At 39.9% G+C, this 25,417-nt stretch overlaps 1 protein-coding gene across 2 annotated transcripts in view; it reads right to left on the bottom strand.

Annotated features, from left to right (window-relative positions):
- GUCY1B1 (guanylate cyclase 1 soluble subunit beta 1) overlaps positions 1-25,417 on the bottom strand; it is a 55,550-nt gene that overhangs the window by 26,243 nt on the left and 3,890 nt on the right. For both annotated transcript variants that reach the window (XM_005299332.5, XM_005299331.5), the window contains 3 exons: positions 7,346-7,446; positions 5,973-6,091; positions 396-593 (listed from right to left, as the gene is read on the bottom strand). In XM_005299332.5, the coding sequence (XP_005299389.1) occupies positions 396-593; positions 5,973-6,065 (291 nt within the window). In that variant the 5' untranslated portion in view covers positions 6,066-6,091; positions 7,346-7,446. The remainder of the gene's footprint in view (positions 1-395; positions 594-5,972; positions 6,092-7,345; positions 7,447-25,417) is intronic.

The raw sequence follows: 25,417 nt of genomic DNA, 5'->3' as shown, positions 1-25,417 counted from the left end.
GCTAATCTTCTTCATTTCTTGGCCCAGAGCCTGGGCTGTGCTGTGACCAGTTTGTGGTGTTCTGGTGGTGCAAAATAGCCCTAAAATTGTCAGAGATAGCCATTGGAGGATCCTACCAGTCTAGAGGTATGTGAGTTGGTACAGTGGATCCTATGCCATTCTCCTTCTCTGTGGCCAGTACAGGGGTGTGGCCAGGGCAAAGGCAGGTGAGGGCACTGTATGACCTTGAAGGTATTGGGTTAACATGGGGGGTAATGGAGAGATTTTTCAGTACGCAAAACCTCTGTGGAAAGTATGAATGTATAAAAAAAATACTGTCTTCCATTATATCATACAGCTCTTTCAATTTTATGAATGACATCAACTTTCTGTCAGAACATACAAGGAAACATTACCTTCATGTCTATTTCTGTACCATGGATCTGCTGAGCTACTGTTTTGATGATTCCAATGACAATATCCTGGAGTCCTTCTCTCTCTGAATAATAATGCAGAATGAGTCCTTTCCCTTTTTCTGCATCAGTGCACCTAAAGGAAGGGGCACGCATACCCGGATAAATAGTAGCAAGATGGTCATGCAGAGCGTCCAAGTTCTACAGGGATAATTAAAAACACACAAACACATCAGAATAGAGTTCATGCATGTGGCAAATTGTCTATTTGAGAATACAAGTAATTTAAGTAGCAGTTTTAAAAACCTAAGCTACATATTGTATATATAAATTATTGATTCAGTACATTTCCTGGGTAGTCTGGCCCCACCCTGTCCACAATTGCCACAATCACTTGTGGGTTTGTGTCAGCCAGTTCCAGACCCCCATTGCAGGGCTTCCAGGCACGTGACACTGCTGTCTTGCCACTCCGGGAGTGGAGAGGGGGACCACTGCTGGGGGCCCAGACACCTGACAATGAGTCTGGCCTATGACTGGCACTGAAAATAACACCATTAAAAGTTGTTTGAAAGAGAAAGAGCGAATTCCTGGACTGTACTATGTTTGCACAATAGATGAAAACATTTTTATTTTCATAGCAGGGTTAGTTTTCCAAATGGATATGGGAATGGCTAGGATATCCCTTTCCCTCTCTTACTTATCCATCTTTATCTCTTCCCTCCCTCCAGGAACTCTGCTGCTTGTAGTCTATCTTTTAAAGAGCAGCTGCAACCAAATATCCTACAGCTGGTAAGCCAGGTGTTTATATATGGACTTAGGAGTCTAACTTTAGGCACTTGCATGTGAAAAAACAACAACCTTTCTTACTGTTTTAAATGAAACATTAAGCTAGTAATGCCGTTTCAAGCATTAACAAACGTTTATAAGCTCTGCCAGAACCTGACAAGAGTTTTTCAAAGTTTCCAATTGTATAGCTAACATCTTTAAAATTAACCTACCACATTTCCTAAACATGCTCAGTCACATGATCTCATTGAGAACAAGTGAATGAACCCAAAATGGAGTTTCTAGATCAGGTTATAGCTGAAACAAAGCATTTTTAAAAAGTGAGACCTTTTAAAAAAAAAAAAAAAAAAACTCCACTTTTTCAAACTCTCCATATGTCCCTGACATGTCGTTTGATTAATCTCAAACTTTGGCAAAAGTAAATTCTTCTCTGGATAGGAAACCTGCTTGAGAAATTGGAAAGCAGATTTTATAAGGAGGTTAGAGGGGAAAGTAGAATCAAAATCAGACTTAGAATATTATGCCAGCTACAACCTTAACTATGGAATCATTATCATGACTCCATTTTACTATTCACGGTGTAATGGCTTAGATAGAAAGGACAATCAGACTGGCTGAATAGTGTCACAACCCAGGTAATCATCTACCAATACATTTGTCAAGATTATGCACCCTCTTCACTTACCGGGTCCTTAGCATGACCCCACATTCCTCCCCCCCACCCTTAAGACTTTCTAGCACTGGGGATTGTTTTGTGATTTTTGCCAGGTCAGGGAGAGGTACAATGAAGATGTTTTAAATGTGCAGGTTGGATCATCTCCCTTTTCTTAACATCTGTAGATCTTCAAAGTTGTGAAGGTGGCGTGAACAGCTGCTACTTTTCTTGGGAGGCCTCCAAAGGAAATGAGTCTCTTATAAAATGAATTCCTTGGGATGCATGCATCCTGGAACATCCTCCTTCACTTTTTTTAGTTTGTTATAAATTTGTATTTTTATTGCATTGATATATCACTACATCAAATTAAAACGTAAGAGGCAAAAATCTGTGAGCTCAGAGTCCAGCCATTAATGGGAATACAAGGGAGAAGAAGATACATGGATCCAACCCCTTGCAGATCTTTGCAGAGACCAGGAACCTTCCTCTTGGGGGGTGGAGACCAGGTCTGTAGTAGCTTGAAAGAGTGTGGGTGAGAGCACAGCTAGAGAGCTAGCCAGGTGCACAGAGGGGAAGTACACTGTGGACTGCCTGAAAGAATGGTGAGCTGCTGTTCCAGTATGTGCTCCCCAGGAGCAGCTTGGGTATGTAGACCTTTTGGAAGATGTCTATTAAGAAGAGACTCAGAAAAGAAGGGTCATCTTCCTATACACAGAGTCATCCACACTTGAACAGTCTCAAAAGGAGTTTGAGTCCAATATTATGGAAAAGGGCATAAGATGTATTCCAAGTACTGTTTTTCTATAAAATATTAGCACCAAATTCCAATACCCTTACTCACAATTCACTCAGCCATTAGTCCTGTTGAAATCAATGTAATTCTTTTTCCTGATGCTCTTACACAACATGAGTAAGAGCATCAGAATCTGTCCCTTAGAGATCTTTAGCAGGTAGTCTTACATTTTTTATTTAATCTTTGCAGTTCTTCTTGTGAATATTTCACATATATTTTGTAAAGTTATGTTATATTTGGTCAGCCTTGCACATATCAATATACTGTTTGCATGGAGATCAATTTCTATGGGCTAGGCAGTTGGTATTCTGTGACTACTGCTTATTATGCTAAACAATAATTTCACTATTATCTTGTCATCCTCTCCTCCAACACCATAGCCTTGTTTGCTGTATGGATGTAGTGTCTCTCAGCATATGTTAAGATTGTAAATTGAATAGGAGATGGGACATCTTTGTGTGTGTGTGTACGGTGCTTGGCACAATGGGGCCTTGATCCCCACTGGGGTTTCTAAGAACTACCAAAACACTTACAGTAATAGGCCAGTTTCTGGCTACCAGGCTGCTGTAATTTATGTCAGGGCTGGGGAGGGGCTACAACTTTCAAATCACAGAACTGTAATCAGGTCTCTGATGATGCCTTTCTTCTCTGACAAATGGATCTCAGTGCAGGAGAGAATCTGGACCAATAATCAAACCAAATTGGAAACTAATAGAAACTATTTGAGTGTGATTGCCTTTCAAACTCACAGTAATGCTGCTCAGGTATTTATGTGCTATATTATGTATGTGGATTCTTTTAGTGAAGAGAAATAAATTATAGATTTACTGTACTGCACTGCTTTTACAATTAATTCAACAGACAACTGAACAATTCCCTGAAGGATCTGGTATTAACCACTACTTATGAGTCTGATTGATTTTCTTTAGGTAGTTTTTAACATAAAAGCACATTTGGGAGTTCTTAGGTTGCATCTCTCTTCATGCTGCCTCTCTGTGCCATATTCTCTTTTAATTTAACATGACTAGCAATTTTTTCAGGACCATGTTGTACAGTGAGGGAAAAATACTTTAATTTATGTCTAAGTATTGCCCTTTTGTAGTTTCTTTAAATGTGCCTCTCCTTATATGTCTTTATATGTCTGTGGCTTTCCTATAAACAATCTCCTTTAAGACTGATTCCAAGGAACAGGAAACATAATAGTCAAGATTATTTTCACAGGGTTTAAAAACCAAACACTTTTGATTGTTTGTTATATTGTGGGCTCAGTATAGATTGTCATTTAGATCTAAGTATTGGGACTGTCTTTTATTATGTGTTTCTACAGAGCTCAGCACAATGGACCCCCATCTGTATTGTGGCTTATGAGCACTTTTGTTATACAAATAATAATTAGGATCATCTACTAGCATGACTTCTAAGAGCAGTAACAATAAATCATGGATAACTGGAACTGAGCTTCATAATTGCAGCTACAAAAACCAACCTAATGTTGTCAGTGCAAATACTCATTATATTCTTCCTGTTTATATTTACAAAAGTGCAAACGGCCAATGTCATCTGTTCAAACTGGAATTCCAACAAATGGCAGTCTCAAATGTTAAAGTTACAAGAATACAAATGTAACGTGACTACTGAGGTTTTCCTGCATTACAATCTTACCTTCAATTTTCTCATCTGGTGAAGAATGGAAAGGGGAAGGAGAGCTTGCCCATTAGTCTGTTCCCAAGATGAGGAAGGAACAAGTCAGCTATGGATTTTAATTTGGTCTGTTTCTACCCTATCAAATCTTGCTCACCCAGGGAATGCAGACTGGCAGTATATTATGTTCTGCTGAAGGCTGCATATTCCTATAGCCTGTGCAAGGTGCAGCTTGTGTACTCAACTACAGTACAAAATTATTGATGGAGGCTGTTCTGCAAGTTAGAATAATGAACTGTTTGAAAAAGAGGTTTTGATAGCATCTCTCCTTGTTGTTAATTGTATGTGGTGCCCTATGCTGGGAATATACAGAGATCCAGTCAGGCTCCCAAGTGGTCAGATCAAAGAGGTATTGCAAGTAATGGTTGGTATGCCAGGGTCTGGGGAGGTCCTGGTGTGATCTAGGTCTCAGTGAAGGCATCCAGATATATGCAAAAGCAACTGAATAACTGTAGTCAGAGAACCCTTAAATAAGGAAGAAAAATAAACAACAAACTATGCATTACACTCTTTTCACTTCTTTATTATGGACGAGATTTCCAAAGGCACAGATGGCAGTTAGGTGCCCAACTCACATTGGAAGTCAATTGCAATAATAATTTATGCATTTGAAAATCTTCCCAATGTCTGAATCAGTCCATGTGCTTTAAATTTATTAGAGTATATGTTTCTCACTGAGAGCTCTGTACATTCTGAATTTGAAATTCAAAATCCAAACTGTTTTCACGCGAACAATTTCCTTGGAACCAAAAAAAAAAAAAAAAAATCACAATTTTATCCCACACCTAGATCAGTTCCTCTAGAACTGAATAGATTTCCTCCGCACTAATGATGCAAAATGGATTTTCATTTTTCAACAGAAACAGCAACATAAATTCACACTGTCCTGAGAGATTGGGGCAGCACAAAAGTAGTATAAAATCACCTTTGCTCTACCCCATTCCTCAACACGTGGACAAGGACTGACTCTCTTGGCTTGCAGATGAGCTATGAGACAGAAGTAACAGCTTGTACTTCTCAAAGAAGCCGAATATTGCACATATAGAAATAATCAGTATCTGCAGTATTTAGTCAGACGGGCCTCTGGAGGAGAAAGAGCCCATCAGTCACTAGACCAAATTTTCAACTAGTGTCAGTTAGTAAGCTGCACCCATTGACACCAGAAGCAAATGTGGTCCAACATGTCATTACACATCTATTCGGAAAGGAACAGTGTATCATATTGCATAAAGAAAAACTATGTTAAAAGACTGTTACATAGGTTGCAAAGTCAAGCAGTTGAAAATTAGGAAATGCCAGATTTATTGTTGCCTCTGCAACCTTAGTTCTGCCCCCTGCTATCTCCATTCTGTGCATTGAAGAACCAAGGGGTCCTGTGCAAAATATTGTATGTGATCATGTAATTAAAGACTGCATCAAAAGGCATATGCAATAGGGGGTGTACTGCCAAAATTGTCCTGAGGAATGAAACTCTACATCAGGGAAAGAGAAAGGAAGCAATTTACTAAGGTCACCCAGCAGGCCAGTGATAGAGATCCGAACAAAACCCAAGCTTCCCAACTCCCAAGCCAGTGCTCTACCCACAAGGCCCAATTCTGCCTGTCCAGTGCTACCTACTTTAAGTTGCTTGGCACAAAATTCTTACCTGCAAAAATTCTCTGACATTTGAGCCCAAGACACGTAGGATTGTGTCATAACCAGATTCTTGACAGAATACAAAAAACATCTTCCCAAACATTTGAAGGATTTCCCCAGCATTAAGATCTATTTAAAATACAGAAAACTTGATTCATTTAAGGCATGCATTTGTTTGTACTTTGCTAGTAATTTTAGACTCCATTTTATGATACAATAATTATAATGTAAAATGAGTTATTTTGCATATTGTATTTTCTATCTGCAGTCCAGAGAACATGCTCCAAAAGCAGTAGACCAGATCAACCCCACCACAGAAAAAAAAAAATCCAGGTAATTTTTCCATCCACCTTTCCTCCCTCCCAACAACTATTCCTCTACTCAGTAATAAGCAGTGGTTTCACCTCTAACCCCACAGAACCCCAAAGATCAATGCAAGCCAGATTTATCTATGCAAAAACAGTGCATTCTTCCCCAGAAGCCATGGTCTTATGGGTTCAGTGGCTGGTTGCTGATTCACTCTCACTGCAGAGATAGAGTGCAAATAAGATAATAGGGATAATACTACACCTCTACCTCAATATAACGCTGTCCTCGGGAGCCAAAAAATCTTACCACGTTATAGGTGAAACTGTGTTATATCAAACTTGCTTTGATCCAACGGAGTGCGCGGCCCCGCCCCCGGAGCACTGCTTTACCGCGTTATATCCGAATTCGTGTTATATCGGGTCGCATTATATTTGGGTAGAGGTGTACCTTTCTAATTCCAGCTCAGAGCTGCAGTAGCTGAGTCAATGCTATCCAGATTGATGACCTAGGTGGAATGAGGTGTGCCCTTCACAAAAACATTGTCATATTGGTCACCCTTGTTAGTAATTTCAGCAGAGAAGCCAATGATTAAAAGGACATGGAGACTGAACTATACTATCTAGAGGTCATCAGGTGGTTGAGGTACAGTACATTGAAGGGAGGGAAGGAAGGAGGGGGGACATGGTGGCATACTGTAGTGCACTGCCATTGCATGTAATATTATATATGTCTTGTGCATAAAAAAAGGTTTTCACTTTCATGAGCTAGCACTCTTACATATATCATAAGCATTACATTCATTCTAAAAATATAGAAAGAAGAAACTGATTTTAAATAAACATGAAGAGCAATAACTCGTTTTCTGAGCCAGTCTTTTTTCTAATCATAACCACACTTTCACTTCCTCTGTGTTAAATCCCCCTGTTGCACATATTTGTGTCTTTATTAATCTTACATATATAATTTACTAGCAAACTAATGCATTAAAGTTACAGAGAAAGTAGTGACCTCACTACAGGAGGCCTGACCCATTAAAAGCAGGTATAATTTCTAAAAGATAGCCATATTACTCACTAAGGACTTTGCTTGCTGCTGCAACCAGATCATATGTTTTGGAATCATCATAAATTATTCTGACTAGAAACTGTCCTTCTTCATCCAATTGTGCCTCTTTCCTAAAAGAAAACAGAAGGAAAATACTGTCATCAAGAATTAAGACTTATGCACTGAATATATGTCAATTACTTATAATCTGGAATATGTCTTTTAAATGAAATAAGTTTGTTGGCTCCACCTTTGAGAAGTTGGTTAATGTTCAACATTTAAATTACACTAAGAAGAGATCTGTTCCATATTTCACTGTAATTAAGGCTTAGTACAAAACTTCTACTCCCACTCTTATCCTGAAAACCATAAATCATTGGGAGAAAAAAATCTCCTTTAACAATAAACAATCCCACAGAAGGAGTTATTCAGATAATAAAGACAGAGTGTAACATTTTAGAATGGGTTATTCTTAATATCCAATAGACTGGAAAACTGCAAGAAATAAGATAAAGAGAATATACTTCGATATAGGTTTGTTCTGAAGATTTTTTTAATAGACATATTATTTCATAGTTTGTATAGTGCCTAGCACAACTGGCTTCTAGGCACTAACACAATACAAATAATAAAGAAATAACAACAAATCTGTGCTGCTGTTTCATTCTGAGAGTGCTCCTAGGACAATGCCACAAAAACTTAGGTAACATTTATTGTAATTATTTATTGCTATTTATAAGGGAAAAAAACATTTATCTGAAAACTGTAGGCAACCCAAACAAAGCAAACCAGCAATTAAATCCAGCATGTCTGCATATCCCTAACAACCTTCAATAAATAAGACACACAACCTCCAGCAACACACTCTTAATAAATAAATCAAGACATCAGCTCCCATTAAGCCCCTCCCTCTCTAACAATATATCCACACTAGAAAAAATTGTGTGCTCTAGCTAACATATGGTAAAATCCCATTGAAGACAAAGCAGTTTATTCTTTTCACATGTGCAGGTCAAGCTAAACACTGGAGGGGGTCTAAGGTTTACTTCAACCCGTTAACAGGCGTGAGAACTACAAACTGCCTTGTCCTCACTGGGGTTTTACCAAGTGTGTCACCTAAAGCTTGGTAAAAACTCATCTTTTTTTTTTTTTTCTAGTGAAGAAAAGGCCCTAGGCAACTGCTAACCTTTCAAGCAGGGCTGTTGTTGATGCCCATGCCAGATGCACATTTCATACTGCTGCCAGGTTAAAAAAGGTGAAAATAAAATGAAAAGGAAAGTAGGAGAGAGAACAACAAACCCTCACTTTATTTCCATAAATATAACAACAATTGTTTCTTTCAGTTTGAATACTGAGTCAGCAGCTTGCCTGATAAGCAGCCAGCTGTCTAGCCTGACTGCTTCTTTTCTCTGGGCTGAAAGATAATAGGATTTTTCACTACAATCAATGTTGTTCTTCCTGTGGGGTCAATTGTGCCTTTTAGGCACAACCCTGTCTTAAGGGCAGTAGAGCTATAGCGGACTCCCATGCTTCTTGGTGTTCTGCCCTCCCTGAGCTCTCCAGTATGCCTGAGCAATATGCACGGTTGCACTATCCTCACGTTGGTGCAGAGGGGTGAAATGGTCCCAGTCCCACCACCTTTGGGCAACAAGCACCTTCATGGGAACAAAGAAGGAGCAGTCCTTGTGCTCCCTAAGTGCAGGAACAATTACAGTCTCTGGCCCTGACATGGGGTGTGGAAACTATGGGAAGGACTTCTTGCACTTTCCCCCCTATGCACCTGTGAAAAGGGCCAGACATAATCTGGCCCCATATTAGCTCATCATTACTGGGCACTGCTTTCTTATGAGGTGGACATGTAATTGGGCACAAACTGTTTTCAGCTATTGAAGTTCTAGTGTGTTTCATCAGATGGCTTTGGTTTGGTATTTCTCATGTTTTGCATATACCCTCCCCCCCTTCTTTTCTGAATACAGTTATTTTTACAGTGATTAATTCTCCTTGTGTGGGCTTGCCTGTGGTGATTATTGAGAGAGACACAGTGTTGCTTGTAGGAATGGTGATAAAAGAAGGGGTATTTATAAGTCTTTGTGTGCTTTAATTTATACACTAGATTATATTTCAATTCAGAAAACTAATGTGATCTCTCAAGGCATTAAAATAATACCTTACAGTGTGGAGGGTCACACATACTTTATTAAAAAGAAAAAATATTCTTCTGTCTATACACATTTAAGTATAGCACTTCAGAAAAACAAAGGAAAACAAAAGAGGCAGGCAAGTTTAGAAGAGAACTGGTGAATTACACTTTTTCAAATGATTAAAAAAAAAATCCAGGGAAAGAATTGTTCAGGAAAAACCACAGAATTAGAAGAAATCATAAGGAAGAAAATGATGAGGTAGATCCTAATAGTGACTCAGAAAAGGTCATGTGAGTCCCATGGATTAAGGTAAGGAGAGAGACATTTATCTTCTCAAGTTTGGAGCCATCATCCTTCTAGTTTACAAACAAAAAGGAGCCACTAGTAAGAATGAATTACTAGTATTCCTAGTAAGAATGAAAGGCTTTTGTTATAGCGGGGTGATAGCAGAACCATAGGTAAATCGAGACAAGTTTACTGTTATCAGCCAATTATTTTACGTGCTCTTAGTTTCCATTGGCCAATGGGTGAAAAAAGTATAAAGCATGGTATAGATCTACTGTATAAAATCCTCCAATCCCCTTCCCAGCAATAGAATAATGCATCTCTCTAACAAACATCATAAAGTGATGGTCCTCTGATCAAATCAAAATTATGTTAGATTGTATCTTAGATTCTAAGTTCCTCGAATTGGCATTCATCTATTTAAAAATGAAATTATGTAACATGCTAATTCTTTACATGAGAGATAGGAATTAAACAAGCAATCACAAATTACAGTTGCATTAGACAGCCATAAGAGAATGGAAATATTTCTATTAAAGGGCAGAAAGCTCTGAGAAGTATGTATTCTTGTTCAGAAACCACACTGTAATATTTTTAAAATATTCATCTATTAAGGAACTAGCACTCCTGTGAAAACCTTGGGGCCAAATTCTTAGATGACATATATGGTGCTTAAGTGTGTGGGGCCTGATTCTGATCTCACATTTTGTATTTCTGTTGCCTTCAAAGAAGTTACTCTGAATTTACACTCTGGTTAGTCATCAAAAATCTCTGCCAATCTGAAGTTAGTATTCACTGGAAGTCTTTGAGCCATCTTCCTCTTTTTCATCCTTGCCTTCCTCTACTCTTCTTCAACCTTATTTTCCTATTCCAGGGCAACAGCTACAGTATACAATCCAAGGATCTGTACAAACTTTAATTAATGACTGATTTGTCACAACTGCTATGTGCGATAAATATTATTATGTTCATTTTGTGGACGACACAAACAAGTAGAGTGGTTTGCTCAGAGCAATGCAATAAGTCAGTGGAAGACCTGAAGTTAAAACCATCCTATATGGTATTCTATATGGAAGGGATACCATAGGATGGTTCAGTTAAACTGCTGAAAGGCTATCATTTTCTATTGAGCTCTACAGGACATTCCCATAAGGGCTGACAAAGAGCCATACATAAACAGGGAATGCTGACTGCCAAATGCAAAAAACAAAATAAAGTGATAAAAAGAAAAATATATTTTCTCCATCATCCATCGGTTGTGCTAGCCTTAGGGGTTATTTGAACAAACAGGAGGTTTTTTAAAAAGCAGGCAGAAGTATCATGTTTAAATTGGCAGTGTCCATTTAACATCTTCCTCTTGTACCGCAAAATAATGTCTGCTGCCCAGTCCCCTCATTCATTCCCTAGGTGAGGCCAGATCAGCCAGTCCACAGGATAGCAAGTTTCAATGACTCCTGATCCAAGCTGAGAAGCAGAAAATGAAATCTTCAACACACTCTGAAGCTTTCCCTTACGCCCTCTAGTCCTTTGTGTGCCAAAGCATAAAGTAGAACACACATGCATTTGGAAATGAAACAGACATCCTTAAAAATATTACACTCTCATACAAGCTGGTAAAAACTTAATTCTTCCATGCATTGAAAATGTCACTGTAATCTGGGAGAACACTGTGCTGTGAACAAGTGGTAAAAGCCATCTATAAACAGTTTTAGTATCTGTGTCTGATACGGATTGATACCACCACATTCCACATACTTTAGGATATTGTATATTTCTTTGCTTCATAAATATATTCCCAAAGCTTTCCCCACAAAAGTCTCTAGTAACTAGGCTAAATGAGGCACTCTCGGATGTTAAATGGCTGCCCCATAGTTCATATTTATTTGAAACTCCTGGCTTCGAAAGTTGGACTCAGACATTTACAGACAGACAATTGCTGGTGTATTTAAGCAAATGGAGAGGTAGAAGGAGCCTGTGACAGAAGTGGTAATTTCCTGCAATCTTTGGGAGATCTCACTGAATTAAATTTAAATAGCTTTGGAGTTCACTGTATTATAAATACAAAGTTTATGTATTATTATGGGATAGTCTGTAACTTCTCTAGGGAGATGATGGCCAGTGTAAACCCTCGGAAATGATATGAGCTTCAAAGGACTATTTCAAACAATGTGCCAGGCAAGAAGGAACTTCTGGGATAAACTTCTGCGACAGCAACTCTTTGTAGTGATTATACAGCGTGAACGCTTAATAGTTGTTCCTGTTTTGTAACGTTTTATTAGTTTAAGGGATATTCCCGGTACATGTCATGGGAAAATGCCGCTAGAATTAGTAACTATTTTCAAATGGCAAACAGTGTAATGGTGCCGCTTGTATATTTGTGGAGGCCTTTTTGCCTACAAATTCATAGCAATGTAGGTTATCTGATAATAAGTTTGCTTGGGGGTACATAGTTTCAATAATGCTGCAACATATTTGGCTACTATTTCAATATTCACATACTGCAATACTTTAAGCTTACCCTTTACTAATCAAAACTATGCCATACACTTTAAAACATGACCTCAGTATTACAGCTTTCCTTCACTTTTAAGTACATCAATCTCTTTTTAAACAATAATAATTTAATGATTGTAAAAGTGGGTAGATTAATGGCTCTAATAGTATAACAAGTACAGTGCAAGCATTGCCAATTTTCACATGAACCTCAGTCCACTAGGATTGGGATGAAACCACTAGCATATGCACATGAGCCAGTGAACAGCAACAAGATAGTAAAGACTGTCTATCCTAATTGACCAGGACAAACCATTACCTAAAGGCCACACCTTCCTCATCCAATTACCCGTCCCCTGAGCCAACAAATCACCCACATTTTTAATGTTACCAATTGAAAAGTCACACCTTATTCAAGTGTAACATTGAGAAATATTGTTTGGAAACCAGGGTACATAATACTTGAAGTCAGGCAATATGATCTACGATACAGGGCAATATGATATACTGTACAAACCTCTGAATTAGGAGCCTGGAGGCCTGGGTTCTATTTCCACCTTTGCCACTGACCTGCTGTATGACCTTAGGCAAGTCACTTTACCTCCTGTCTCTGGTTCTCCTCTTATCCCAGTCGTTCTCAATCCGCAGCCCGCTTGTGGCCCAATCAACACACAGCTGCATCCCATGTGACATCCTCAGGGCCATACAGGTGGTATATATACATTGTGTGGATGTGGCCCACATAACACGTAGAGAGCTCTGCATATGCGGCCCACAATGGTAAATAGGTTGGGTACCACTATCTTACCCTTTGTCTATTTAGATTGCATGCTATTCAGACCAGGGACTGTCTTTCACTGTGTTTGTCCAGTGCCTAGTACAATGGGGCCCTGAACCCAGCTGAAGCCACTAGGTGCTATGGAATAATAAATAATAATTTGATTTCAAACTAAGCAGACAAATAGCAAAATCTCAAAAGGATTCTGTTAAAGGGCATGTTCACGTAAGACCACCTTCATAGAATGTTGTATAGTCAACCAGGAAATTCAAAGCAGTGTAAGGTTCTATGTGGTACACTAGTTCGACCCATGAGCTTTCAATTGACCTCTACTGAAGTTTTGTGCAAAGATCATGGGAAGAGCTGGATAGAAAATTTGGAAGATTCTAGATTTAATGAAAAATGGGCAACACTTTCCTTCAATAATTTTGCTGAAATATTTATCCCCATTTTTGACCAGCTCTAATTGTGTACAATAGTTAGTATAACAGTGATAACTTGGAAATTTTATGCAAATTGTAGGATCTGACCACAGAGGTATTAGCAGTGGTAAACATGTAATGATTTCTTAAGAGACTGGCTGGTTTCCAGCCAGTAGCAACAATATCTGGCGAACTCACAAGTGCAGCTGTGGTTGATTTCTTAGCAAGTTAGCGACATTATTGTAGCAAACTTTTAACTTTTATATGCGCTTTTCTTTGAAAACAGCTTCCAAGCCAAACAGAAAAAGAACAGCAACGTGATTTACGATTTATGTCACCTTTACATTTCTAAAAACAAAAGAAGGGTGTACTTCATTCCTAACTAGGGGAACATACTAAACTTCAAAAACTCCAGTAGACAGACGCTCTCACTTCTTGCCCAAACTGACCCCCAAGATAGGCACACCAGGCCTGATTTATTATTGCTCTGAACTTGGATAGCAATTTACACAATTACAAAATGTTACCAGATCAGATAACCAGCAGTTTATACCTACTTTACACTCATTTTGCACTCGTGTAAAAGGCTAAACAAATTGTGGGGAAACAGAGACTCAGACTTACGATCTTCTGAGGTTCATTAGTGCTTTCCCCAACAACCCCTTCCCCCTGCCCCCATAAATCATCCAGGTCAATCTGAACAGGGAAAGGTCAGCCCAGTATGCAATAGGGAGAAAAAATAACTTGCCTACTGTACTGTAGGAGATAGCAGAGCTGGCAGGGGACTCATATAAGGCTTAACAGTGATCCCATTCAAGTCAATGGAAAAGTTTCCAGTGCTTAGAATGATGCAGTATCAAGCCCTAAATGAGCCTTGCCTCAAATTGATCTAGAGGGAAAGAGAGAAGAAAATTAAGGGTCCTTCATGCCTTTTGGAAAGTGCTGTCATTCTAGCAGCACAGAAAAACGAATGTCTTCCGGTGCCTCTAAACATGCTCCATGAATCCTTTGAAAGTTTGTAGTTTTGTGTTTGAAAACATATTCCCATTATTAGATTCATTGTCAATGTTAATAATTTACAAAGAGGGATGAAGACTTAACATTTGGACAAAAACTGTCTTTAAAAAATGAGAATTTCCATTATGGATTTAAAAAAAAATTAAATTACTGATTTCATGTATTTTTATTTCACTTGTAGAGCATAATAGGTTTACATTGCAAAGCACAATGAGACATGACCTAGAACAAATTCATTTTTGCTTAGTACAGAGATCTTAATTAGCATGCATGGCAAGAGACTTGCTATTAGCATGAAGCTGTAGGATCCTGAAAACATAAAGGTATTATTTGCTTTCTTTTGGCTGGGGGAAAAGAGCAGTTTGCCATCCATGAGAGACCTTAGAAGTAGCTTAGTCTGCCAAGATCTCATCCTACATTGTTTTTATATATGTGTCTCTTACACATTCGGTATTTCATACACAAGGTGGATATTTAATGTATTTTTTGCTGTGGATCTGCTGAATTTAAAGGTAATTAGAGTAAATTATAGTCAAGTGAAGAGTTGCTTCTGTTGGATACCCTTTTTCCCTTTGATTTCTGTACTTGCCATCCAATTGTGTCCTATCATGAAGTTGAAAATAAAAATAAAACCTTTCTTTAATCAAAAAAACTTCTTTATAGAATAGTTACTTATATTTTGCTTTCAGCTAAATAATTATAAAATATTATCGATATATTTAGAAAAAATGGTGGTACAAATCTGCTAGAAATAAATATTTTGTTTTCTGAAGCTGTGCAGGCTTCTCCGTGACATGATATGTACTATACAACCTTGAACAATTAAATTATTGTTTAGAAGCCTCTGACCTCCCCTTTACAGATCATCTCGTAAACTGAAAGCCCAGCTGTCTCTCTTCCTATCTAGACTGTGGTCCTGAGAGCATACACTGTGTATATCACCTTAAACACCTCACATAGAACAACATTTCCAAAATCACTCCTAGAAGTTTTTGCACAGTAGGTATTGTTTCTGTTGGGATTTTTGCCACCATTGTGCTTTACTATTCCTGGTTTTCCATGGATGCTGGGAAGTAATTTCCAAGGATGAAAAAAATGCTCATCAGGATGACTACACTAGACAAAATAACCTTAATGATATAATAATGCACTTAGACATTGGGCATGATTCTGATTTCACTGACAATGGAATAAATCAAGAGTGAGTAACAAGTAACTGCACTAAAATCAATGGAATTACAGAGGTGTAAAACTTAAAACTGGCATAACTGGAATCAGGACCTTTGCTTCATACCAAATGCATTCTTCAACATTTAAATGATAAAATTACTGACTGATGTATTACCTTAGAACAGTGTGTCCCAAACTTGGGACACCGCTTGTGTAGGGAAAGCCCCTGGCGGGCCAGGCCGGTTTATTTACCTGCCCCGTCCACAGGTTCAGCCGATTGCGGCTCCCACTGGCTGCAGTTCGCTGCTCCAGGCCAATGGGAGCTGCTGGAAGCGGCGCGGGCCCAGGGACATACTGGCTGCCACTTCCAGCAGCTCTCATTGGCCTGGAGCCGCAAATTGCGGCTCGACCCACGCCGCTTCCACCAGCTCCCATTGGCCTGTAGCAGCAAACCGCGGCCAGTGGGAGCCGCAATCGGCTGAACCTGTGGACGGGGCAGGTAAACAAACCGGCCCGGCCCGCCAGGGGCTTTCCCTACACAAGCAGCATCCCAAGTTTGGGAAACATTGCCTTAGAGATTATCTGTACCTTTTTTACACTAATCATCTTCCTTTCAGATGGTTCACTGGGGCACATTGTTAAGACATATTAAAAGTATTGATCTACCTAAAAAAACAGAAGACCTGTATGTATTCTAGATGGTCTGAAGATATTTTAAACATTCACTTGGGAAAAAAACATAAATTACCATGAGCCACAAGATTAAATAAAATGGGAATCTATCCAGGAAACTGACTTTCTGCGTAAAGTAAATAGGTGTATTTATAGATTTCAGAACTCAGAGTTACTTCCCAGGTCTATGGACTGGAGATGAGAATGTTTAATGTAGGCTTTCAAAATAAGATAATCCTAGGAGATACAGTCAACTGTAACAAATTTACAAGCTGCATGTTACTACGCCAAATACTAAAAATATGATAAAGAATACAAAGCCAGTATTATTTTGCTTCCTTTACACAAGTTGACTGAAAGGAATGCTATTTAGAAAAGGCTTTTGTAAGCATTTCATTTGTAATAACTGATGTATTTCTAGCACTTTTTATCCCAATAGATCATCTCAAAGCACTGCACAAACTGTGGGCTAAAATAGCCCCCTACACAGTGAAACCCAGGAGATGGAGCGAGATGATGCAAAAATCTCTGGCTCATATTATGCCATCATTTCTTTTTTTTTAGCAGAAATGAACAGGAAGTGCCTGTTAAAAATCAGATCTGCCCTCCACAAGGTTCCCCTAATAGAGTTTCCTTCGATGGAAAGTCAACCCCTTAATGTTACAGGTTTGTATATGAAAAGAATCACTTTACTCTTAATATTCAGGTTATTGTTAATTAATCTTTGGAATAATATGAATGAAAGAGTTTCATTTAGGAATGTAACTGGCTATCCATTAGTGCCACTTGAAACCACTATTTGAAAGAAAACTCATTAAATGTTAAAAGGGATAATGGAAAAAAATGAATTCCTCTATTGGCCTTTCACTAATGAAGATTTCATCCTGAATTATCTTTCAAACACAAAGGAAGTCAGTTCAGTAGCATCTTTTTTACACACTTATGGCTTTTCCAAAACCATTATGAGCTCGACTGAATAATTATTATGTCTGTCTTCTGCACTATGGAAACCCATACAATTGTAAGGATGCCATGAAAAATCAATTTTCCACAACTCTTTGCAGACCACTGCAGTTAATTATATTAATTATATTAAGCCTGGACATATTTTTTTTTTAATTAGGTCCTACATGATCCAAAATAAATATGGACTTTCAGCCTAATCTATAGATAGAATTTATTCTTTCATCAATGTGCACTGATAGCAGACAATTAAGAATAATTAACATTGTATGTATGCAATGCCTTTGATCTTTACAAAGCTATTTACAAACCTTGAATACTGTGTGCAGTTCTGGTCCTCCATCTCAAAAAAAGATATATTTGAATTGGAAAAGGTAGAGAGAATGACAACCAAAATGATTAGGGGTGTGGAATAGCTTTCATAAGAAGAGAGATTAAAAAATACTGGGACTGTTCAGCTTAAAAAAAGACAACTAAGGGGGATATGATGGAGAGCTGTACAATCATGAATGGTGTGGAGAAAGTGAATAAGGGATAACACAAGAACCATGGATCACCCAATAAAATTTATAGACAGCAGGTTTGAAAACAAACATAAGAAAGTATCTCTTCATACAACACACAGTCAACCTGTGGAACTCATTACTAGGAGATGTTGCAAAAGCCAAAAGTATAACTGGGTTCCAAAAAGAATTAGATAAGTTCATGAAGGATAGGTCCATCAATGGTTATTAGCCAAGATGGTCAGGAATGCAACCCCATTCTCTGGGTGTCCCAAAGCCTCCAACTGCCAGAAGCTGGTACTGGCCACTGTCAGAGACAGGGTACTGGGTTAGATGGACCATTGGTCTGACCCAGTATGGCTGTTCTTACGTTCTACAGGCAAATATTCTTCCTTCAGCTACATGGGTGTATGGGCATACAAGGCTGGAAGTAGAGAACCTCTTCCCTAGAGTGTAAGAGAATACTAACTAGGAGACGAGATAACACATTGGCCCGGGCTCAAAAAATCAGTGGTGGGACTTGCCAAGCTCCACCCACTCATAACTCCTAAATGGGATGCCACTCACAGCAGATTGTGCAGAGCTTCATATTTATTAATTATTATTATTACTTAGGCCCCATTGCGCTAAACATTGTACAAACATATAGTAAAAGGATGGTCCCTGCCCCAAAGGGTTTATAGTCTAGGTAATATGACTGTTCATCTCTTCTTATGTGCTTTAATCAGCAGTGAAACTGTTCACAATGTAATTATATAAATTGTTGGAATTAGGCTTCAGAGTGGATGACCCTCTGTAAATGAACTGGGGCTGTTCATGCCATTGTTACAGCTTTCTTTCCACATCACTTCTTGCAGCCTCAGGCAAACATCATTGCATTGTTCTACATCTGGTTCATTTTTAAGGTTTTCTTCACTCTTGGAGACAAGTTTTTTAAAATTAAGTCTTAGATTTTAGGGGACAAGAGGCATCTATAAGGGAACATTTACCAGTTTGCCATACTGCCACAAAATGGCTAATTTCAAACACTGACAAGCATGATGAGCTTTGGCTGCAAGCATGCACTAAAGGGGAACACATTCTGTTCGCTGGAGCATCAGTAAGGTCTGCTCCAAAGCACATTCCTTCAAGTCTCCCTGAGTCATCTTGATGCTAATACTCCACTCAGACCTATACCAAGTGTGGTTTCAACGAGGTAGAAGGGTGTGTTTATGTATATATATATATAGAGAGAGAGAGAGAGACACACACACACACCCTTCTACCTTGTTGAAACCATATATATGTAAAAACCTATGTTATAAGATTATTAATAAGGTTGCAAAGTTAAAAACTAAAAAGTTAGGAAATACTAGAATTAAGGTTGCCTGTGCAATTCGGCATACGCATTATGATGCTGTCTTTAATTACATGATCACATACTATTTTTTCCAAAGGGCTCCTGGTTCATTCAGTGCACAGGACAGATGGCGTTCAATTACTGAGTAGCTATTCGATATTTTGTTTTCTCCACATTGTTCAATGAGTGGTTCAGGCCTTACTTTTTTCATAGTATTCAAACTCTGCTCTGAATAAAGACTTAGTAATTTCCTCATGGTTCTTTCTATGGGGTCATCACTATAATATAGGAGTGCTTCACAAACATTAATGAATTTATCATCACAACACAGCACTTAAGAAAGGCAGTAGATCAGGGGTCGGCAACCTGCAACACACGTGCCAAAGATGGCACGCGAGCCAATTTTTGATGGCATGTTGCTGCCTGCCTGGGTCCTGGCCCCACTCAGCCCCCCCTCCCCCGATCTCTCCTGCAGGGGCAGGAGGCAGAAGCTTGGTCCAGCCAGCAGCCACCCTCCCCCCTTCCCCGCTTCTTCCCCTAGCGTGGTGCATTCCTGCCCCTCCCACTCCCACTTCCTGCCGCCGATCAGATGATCGCCCTTGCGAGGGGGAGGGGGAGCGGAGCCGCAGCAAGCTCGCTGCTCCAGGGAGGAGGCAGAGAAGAGGTGGGGACGGGGCCTTTGGGAAAGAGGTGGGGACGGGGCATATCCCCTCCAGCCCCCTGCCGTGAGCACCCCCACAAGCCGAGCATCCCAGCCCTCTGCCCTGACCCCTGAACCCCCCCCACCCAGCCCTCTGCCCTGACCCCTGAACCTCCCCCCACACCCAGCCCTCTGCCCTGACCCATGAAGCCCCCCCCCACACTCACCCAGTCTTCTGCCCTGACCCCTGCACTCCCCCGCCACACACACAGCCTTCTGCCCTGACCCCTGCACTCCCTCAACACACCCAGCCCCCCCACACCCTATGCCCTGACTCTTGCACCCCTCCCCACATCCCCACCTCCACCCTGAGCACCAAATGGGAGCTCCTGCACCCATCCCCCCACATTCCCACCTGCACCCCTAGTCTGGGGTCCCTGCCCTGACCCCTGAGCCCCCCCCACACACACACACACACAGCCTTCTGCCGTGACACCTGGACCCCTTCCACACACCCAGCCCTCTGCCCTGACCTCTGCACCCCCTCCACACACCCAGCCCTCTTGATTCTCACAGGATTTGCCAACACAGAAAAGTGTGGGTTTTTTTTCACAAAGCTCAGCAGATACACCTGTTGTCAATATGTTGATAGTCTAACATGAACACTCACACCGATAAAAAGACAGACTAGTATATTCATTTTGTAGGTTGTCACATCTCAAACATTGCAGAATTATTTTATGATTTGTTCTGTTTATTGGAACATAAAAACAAAGCACTTTTTACTACACTAAAAATTCTCATGAAATTATGTGACTTTCGAAAATCCAATAGGTGTCACATTTAATAACAAAAATTACAATAAAATATTAAGTAGAAAGCTTGTTAAAAGTTGTGACAATTATTTTATACAACACTGTGCTACAGCAACTTCAAACATAGAAAACAGATCCGATTCTCTGATTCTGAAAAGTGCCTAAGGCAATTGAGGACATTTTCAAAAGCACCAGTGGCAGTTAGACACCTAACTCCCATTGAGTTTCAATGCCTAACTTTTAATGGGAGTTAGGTACCTAACTGCCAGTAGTGCCTTTGAAAATCTTCCCCAATAGTTATGGCACTCTGACACTTCTGCCAGAGGAAAGGAGGGGGTAGACTGAATGAGGGTCTGGGGGGCGGGGCGGAGGAACTGGGATTGTGTGGGCAAGGAAACTGGGGAAAAAGTTAGTGGGTGATGGGAGTGCAAGGTGCGTGGCCCAGAGGGCATGAAACTAGGACTTGCTGTGCAAGGAGACAGGGAGTAGGATCAGAAACCAAAGTGGTGCAATCTAGGACTTGCTAGGTAAAAATGGGATGTGACAAGGAGCCTGAGTGGGATAGAGACAGGCCTGGAACAGGAACAGGTTGGAAGGGATGAAGCAAAAGAGATCCAACCTGAGGGAGAATGGGTAGAGGAGTATGAATCCACTAGAGCACTTTTCCTTTCACAAGCCCCCCCCCCCCCAACATGCTATAAAAATTCCATGGCCTAGCAGGGGAATGGGGGGACTCCAGGCTTCAGCCACAAGGGGGCTCCTGCCCTGCAGGGGGCTCAGGGCTTCCACCCCATGGGGCACCTGGGTTCAAGGCTTCTGCCCCACAGGGTGCCAAAATTCAGGACTCTGAGCATCAGCCACCGAGCACCAGGGCTCGGGGCTCCAAACGGCCCTGCCTGGCAGACTCCCTGAAATGGCTCATGGACCTGCACTGGGCCGCAGACCCCCGGTTGAGAACCGCTGCACAAGAAGCACACTCTTTTCCAGAAACTGGAATGGAACTTAAGATTCCTGAGTCTCACCATCTCTCAGATGTCAGCAAATAGCTGTGAAACCCACAGGCATCATCCCCATCTACAGGATGACAACCTACTACTGCTATCAGTTACTCCATTAACTCAAGTGGCAGAGGTTTGTTCAGTGCCAATCCTGCCGTTGACCCATGAGGTGTCAATATGATGCCACATGATAGAATTTCAGTTTTTTTCAGTTTGCTTTTTAAAAACCTAGGAAATTACACACACATAATATATTAAAAAATATTATTAAGGTTGCAATATTATAAGGTTTTATTGCCTCTATTTTGTGCAGAAGTTGGATGTCCAGTGAATGAGGCAAGAGATTACAGTGAGAGAACAGATGGTGTCATGGTTAAAGCAGTTGAATGCTGCCCTTGGGAATGATATTCTATCCCTGCCTGTGTCACAGAATTGATACTAGCAAGTGAGTAAAATGAAACTTTATACAGGTGGTTATTAATTGTATAATCCTAATTTTCTGGATGCCCAATTTGAGCTTTGCCTAAGCGCTGAACACTCATAGCTGTAATCGAAGTCAATGGGAACTGAACTTGAACATATAAAAACCCACATAATGTTAAGTACACTGAAAAATCTGATCCTACGGGGTCTCAAATTTGGCACCCAAAATTAGCGGAAACTTTGGACTTCAATCTCTGTCTCAACTCCCTATCTGTAAAATTGAGATAATAAAACTCCCTTACTTCCCAAGGGTTTTGTAAAAATAAAGTAATTAATGTTTGTGAGGCACTCAGTTAATATAGTGGTCAGCACCACAGAAAAGCCTATGAGGAAATCAATAATTCCATCTTCAGGGCAGGATTTGAATAAGGTGCAGTAAATCAGGCTTGGGCCACACATTAAACAATGAGGAGAAAACAAAATATTAAATAGCTGCTCATTAAATGAGCACCATCTTTCATGGGCACGGAATGAGGCAGGGGTCCTGTGGAAAAAATATTATGAGATTATGTAATTAAAGACTATCATAATGCACAAGGGAGGTTACATGGGCAACCTTAACACTGGTATTTCCTAACTTTTGACTTCTTGACTTTGCAACCTTAATAATATTCTTGTAGCGTAGTTTTGTGTGTGTAATAAATACTGCATTTTGCCTTACTCTTTACTGCTTATGCATTGATATATATATATATATACACACACACACTTAAAAAATGGTTGGGTTTTACAGCTTATTCCTTACCTGAAGTCATTTCTCTGAAGTGTTCACAACTGTTTGTTGTTAAGATAATCATCATATCAATTGTGAGTATTGACTGTTGTGACATGAGGGTGCCCTATCGCCAACCCACACCTACCGCCACACAATCCATCAGTGCTAGCCAGATACAGTGCACTTTTCACTAGTATTCACACCCTGGGAGGAATGGAATTTCTCAAGGGCTCCAGCGACAGCATAGATCCTCTGAAGCCCTTCCAGTGAACAAAGAGAAAACTTGCAAGATCAATCTATGGTTCAAATGCTCACTAAGTGATTTGAAGTGGGACTGACTTTTTGTTCTGGGTTTGTACAGCGCCTAGCACAATGGAGTCCTGGGCCATGACTAGGGATCCTAGGTGCTACTATTACTGCTAATATTAATAATAAATTCACTTTGAAAGTTTTTCTTTTCTTCTTTGCTGCTGTGTGCATAGGACTCCTACCAACGTTACTAAGAATTCTCCATTCTGACTGGCATCAGATTAGACCCCTTTTGGTGGAATCTGTAATAATCAATAGTCCATCTAATTTTCAACTCAGACTCCAGTTAAATAATAATATAGCAGTTTTTATGATGGAATTTCAGGCAAAAATATTAGCTATTGGGTGATATGGCGGCTTTCGAAGTTGGCTTAGAGACAGCACTGAAAATGTGAGATAGTAGCTTTCTCATGGATCAATGGCAGAATTGTAACATCACCACAAAACACCTCAGGTAAGATCATATCAGTTCACACTGGGAAGTTTTTAAACATTTCTGGGGAGGAGCAGATTGGTTTAAGTCTTAATTTGGTCTTCTCATAACTTGGACTACCATGCAAAGGACTATTAGATGAGGAAGAACCACTAATTAGCAGGCAACCCAAACCTTGAGTCTGGGCATGCAGATGCCATACATCCATTTATTTCCCCACCACACAACAGGTGGGCAAAGAGGGGCAGGAAATGTCTGGAGCCTTGGCTCCATTGCAAATGCTGAGCATTGGGAAAGCAAATTACTCCCCACCCCCCGCCCCCGGATCAAGGTGGGGAGCAAGGAGGGAACTGTGGCTCCTGGGGTCACAGTAACATGCCACCACTTGCTATGTACATATTGTGACACATGCTTGTTCTTAGATTTTCTTTTCTAGGGGGTCTAGTATGGTATCACCAGATGTTTAGCAGCAGCCTTTTGCAGTCAGGACAGGCTTCAACATCTGGTCTAAATACTCACCAGGTCATGTAACCTTGTTTTACGGGAACCTTTAGCATAGAAACAGAAAGAAGACAAAGATTTCATTTGAATAATTTTCTTTACCTCCAGATAACACACTTGGCTTAATTTCACAGAGCCAAGTATTTCAAGACCTGCTATTTGGGAAGAGGATCACTTATTCTGCATTCATTTTAAAGGAGACTGTAAATGATCTTGTTGTTGTGATGAAGAGCTTTGCTGTGTGTTTTAATAAGACATTTAAAATCTCATTCATATTTTTTTTGGAAATCTCACTCACTGAAAGTGTCACAGGTTGAGGGTCAAGCCTGGCCAAAAACTAGATACAAGAGGCCACAGAGGCACCTTTGATTTGTTTAAAGATAATCCAGCTCAAAGCCTAACCACAGTGGTGGAAGCTCAGGATAGACAATAATTTACATATTCTCTATTGGAAACATTGCCTCCAACAATCCCATATGGTCTTAGGGCTTCTGAAACTCATATGCACCTGTTTAAAGAGTACATCCCTGCTCATTGATTAAGGCTTCTAAGTGGTTACACACTTAGCATTGGAGAGAGGTGCCAGGAGGTTTTCAGGTGTGCTGGCAATATGGCCCAGCTGTATGTGACATCTGTTCTGCGGGAAATCTCAAAGTGTATCCATGTCTTTTTAATATGTGCTTGTGCCTGTCTTTTTAATATGTTTAATGTGTTGACATTAAATCCTCTTTAATGTAAAATAAAGGACAATAAAGAGTCTTGGGCATTGGTGATTGTCTGTTTGGCAGTTAGAGTTGCAGTGCACACAAGAAACATATGAAAGTGTCAAAAATAACTGGTACTGTCTACAGACATTATGGCTTAAATATTCAGTGCAAAACGTAGCAATTCTCATCAACATAATGGAAGTCATAGTACTAAATTCCTGTATACCAAGCTGAAAACACATACCTGAATATGAAGATAACCCCATGACAGCAGAGGGGTAAATCCCAATGAGCTCATTTGTTTCTAGCAGCAGGTAACTAGAAAAAGGTATAAATGGCCAAACCAGATCTGAAATGGCCTTCTACATGTAACGATGACAAAAATAAGGAGTCTGAAATCTATTCTTCTTCTGAGAAGGGGAAGAAAACACCAAAAGCCTATAAATATAAAAAGGAACTATAGCCCTAAATATCAGTTTATTTAGCATGAAACCCCCTGTATGCAGAATAATACAACATTGGTCTGCATACAGTTAATAATTTGTCCCATATCCAGAGTTAACTTCTTCAGAAGAAATGAACTGAAAAAGTGGATTAAAATGGCAAGCATGACACAGACCATATAACTTTTAGTAAGCAAAGGAAAATATTATCTAGGAACATGCTTACTGTATTTTAAGGACAATCTACTGTAGCAATGTCCATCAACCTCATGGAG

The sequence above is a fragment of the Chrysemys picta genome, chromosome 5 (genome assembly GCF_011386835.1).
Source record: "Chrysemys picta bellii isolate R12L10 chromosome 5, ASM1138683v2, whole genome shotgun sequence".
NCBI classification, from domain to species: Eukaryota; Metazoa; Chordata; order Testudines; family Emydidae; genus Chrysemys; species Chrysemys picta.
Note: the sequence above shows the minus strand (reverse complement) of the source record. Positions and strands in the feature narration are given on the sequence as shown.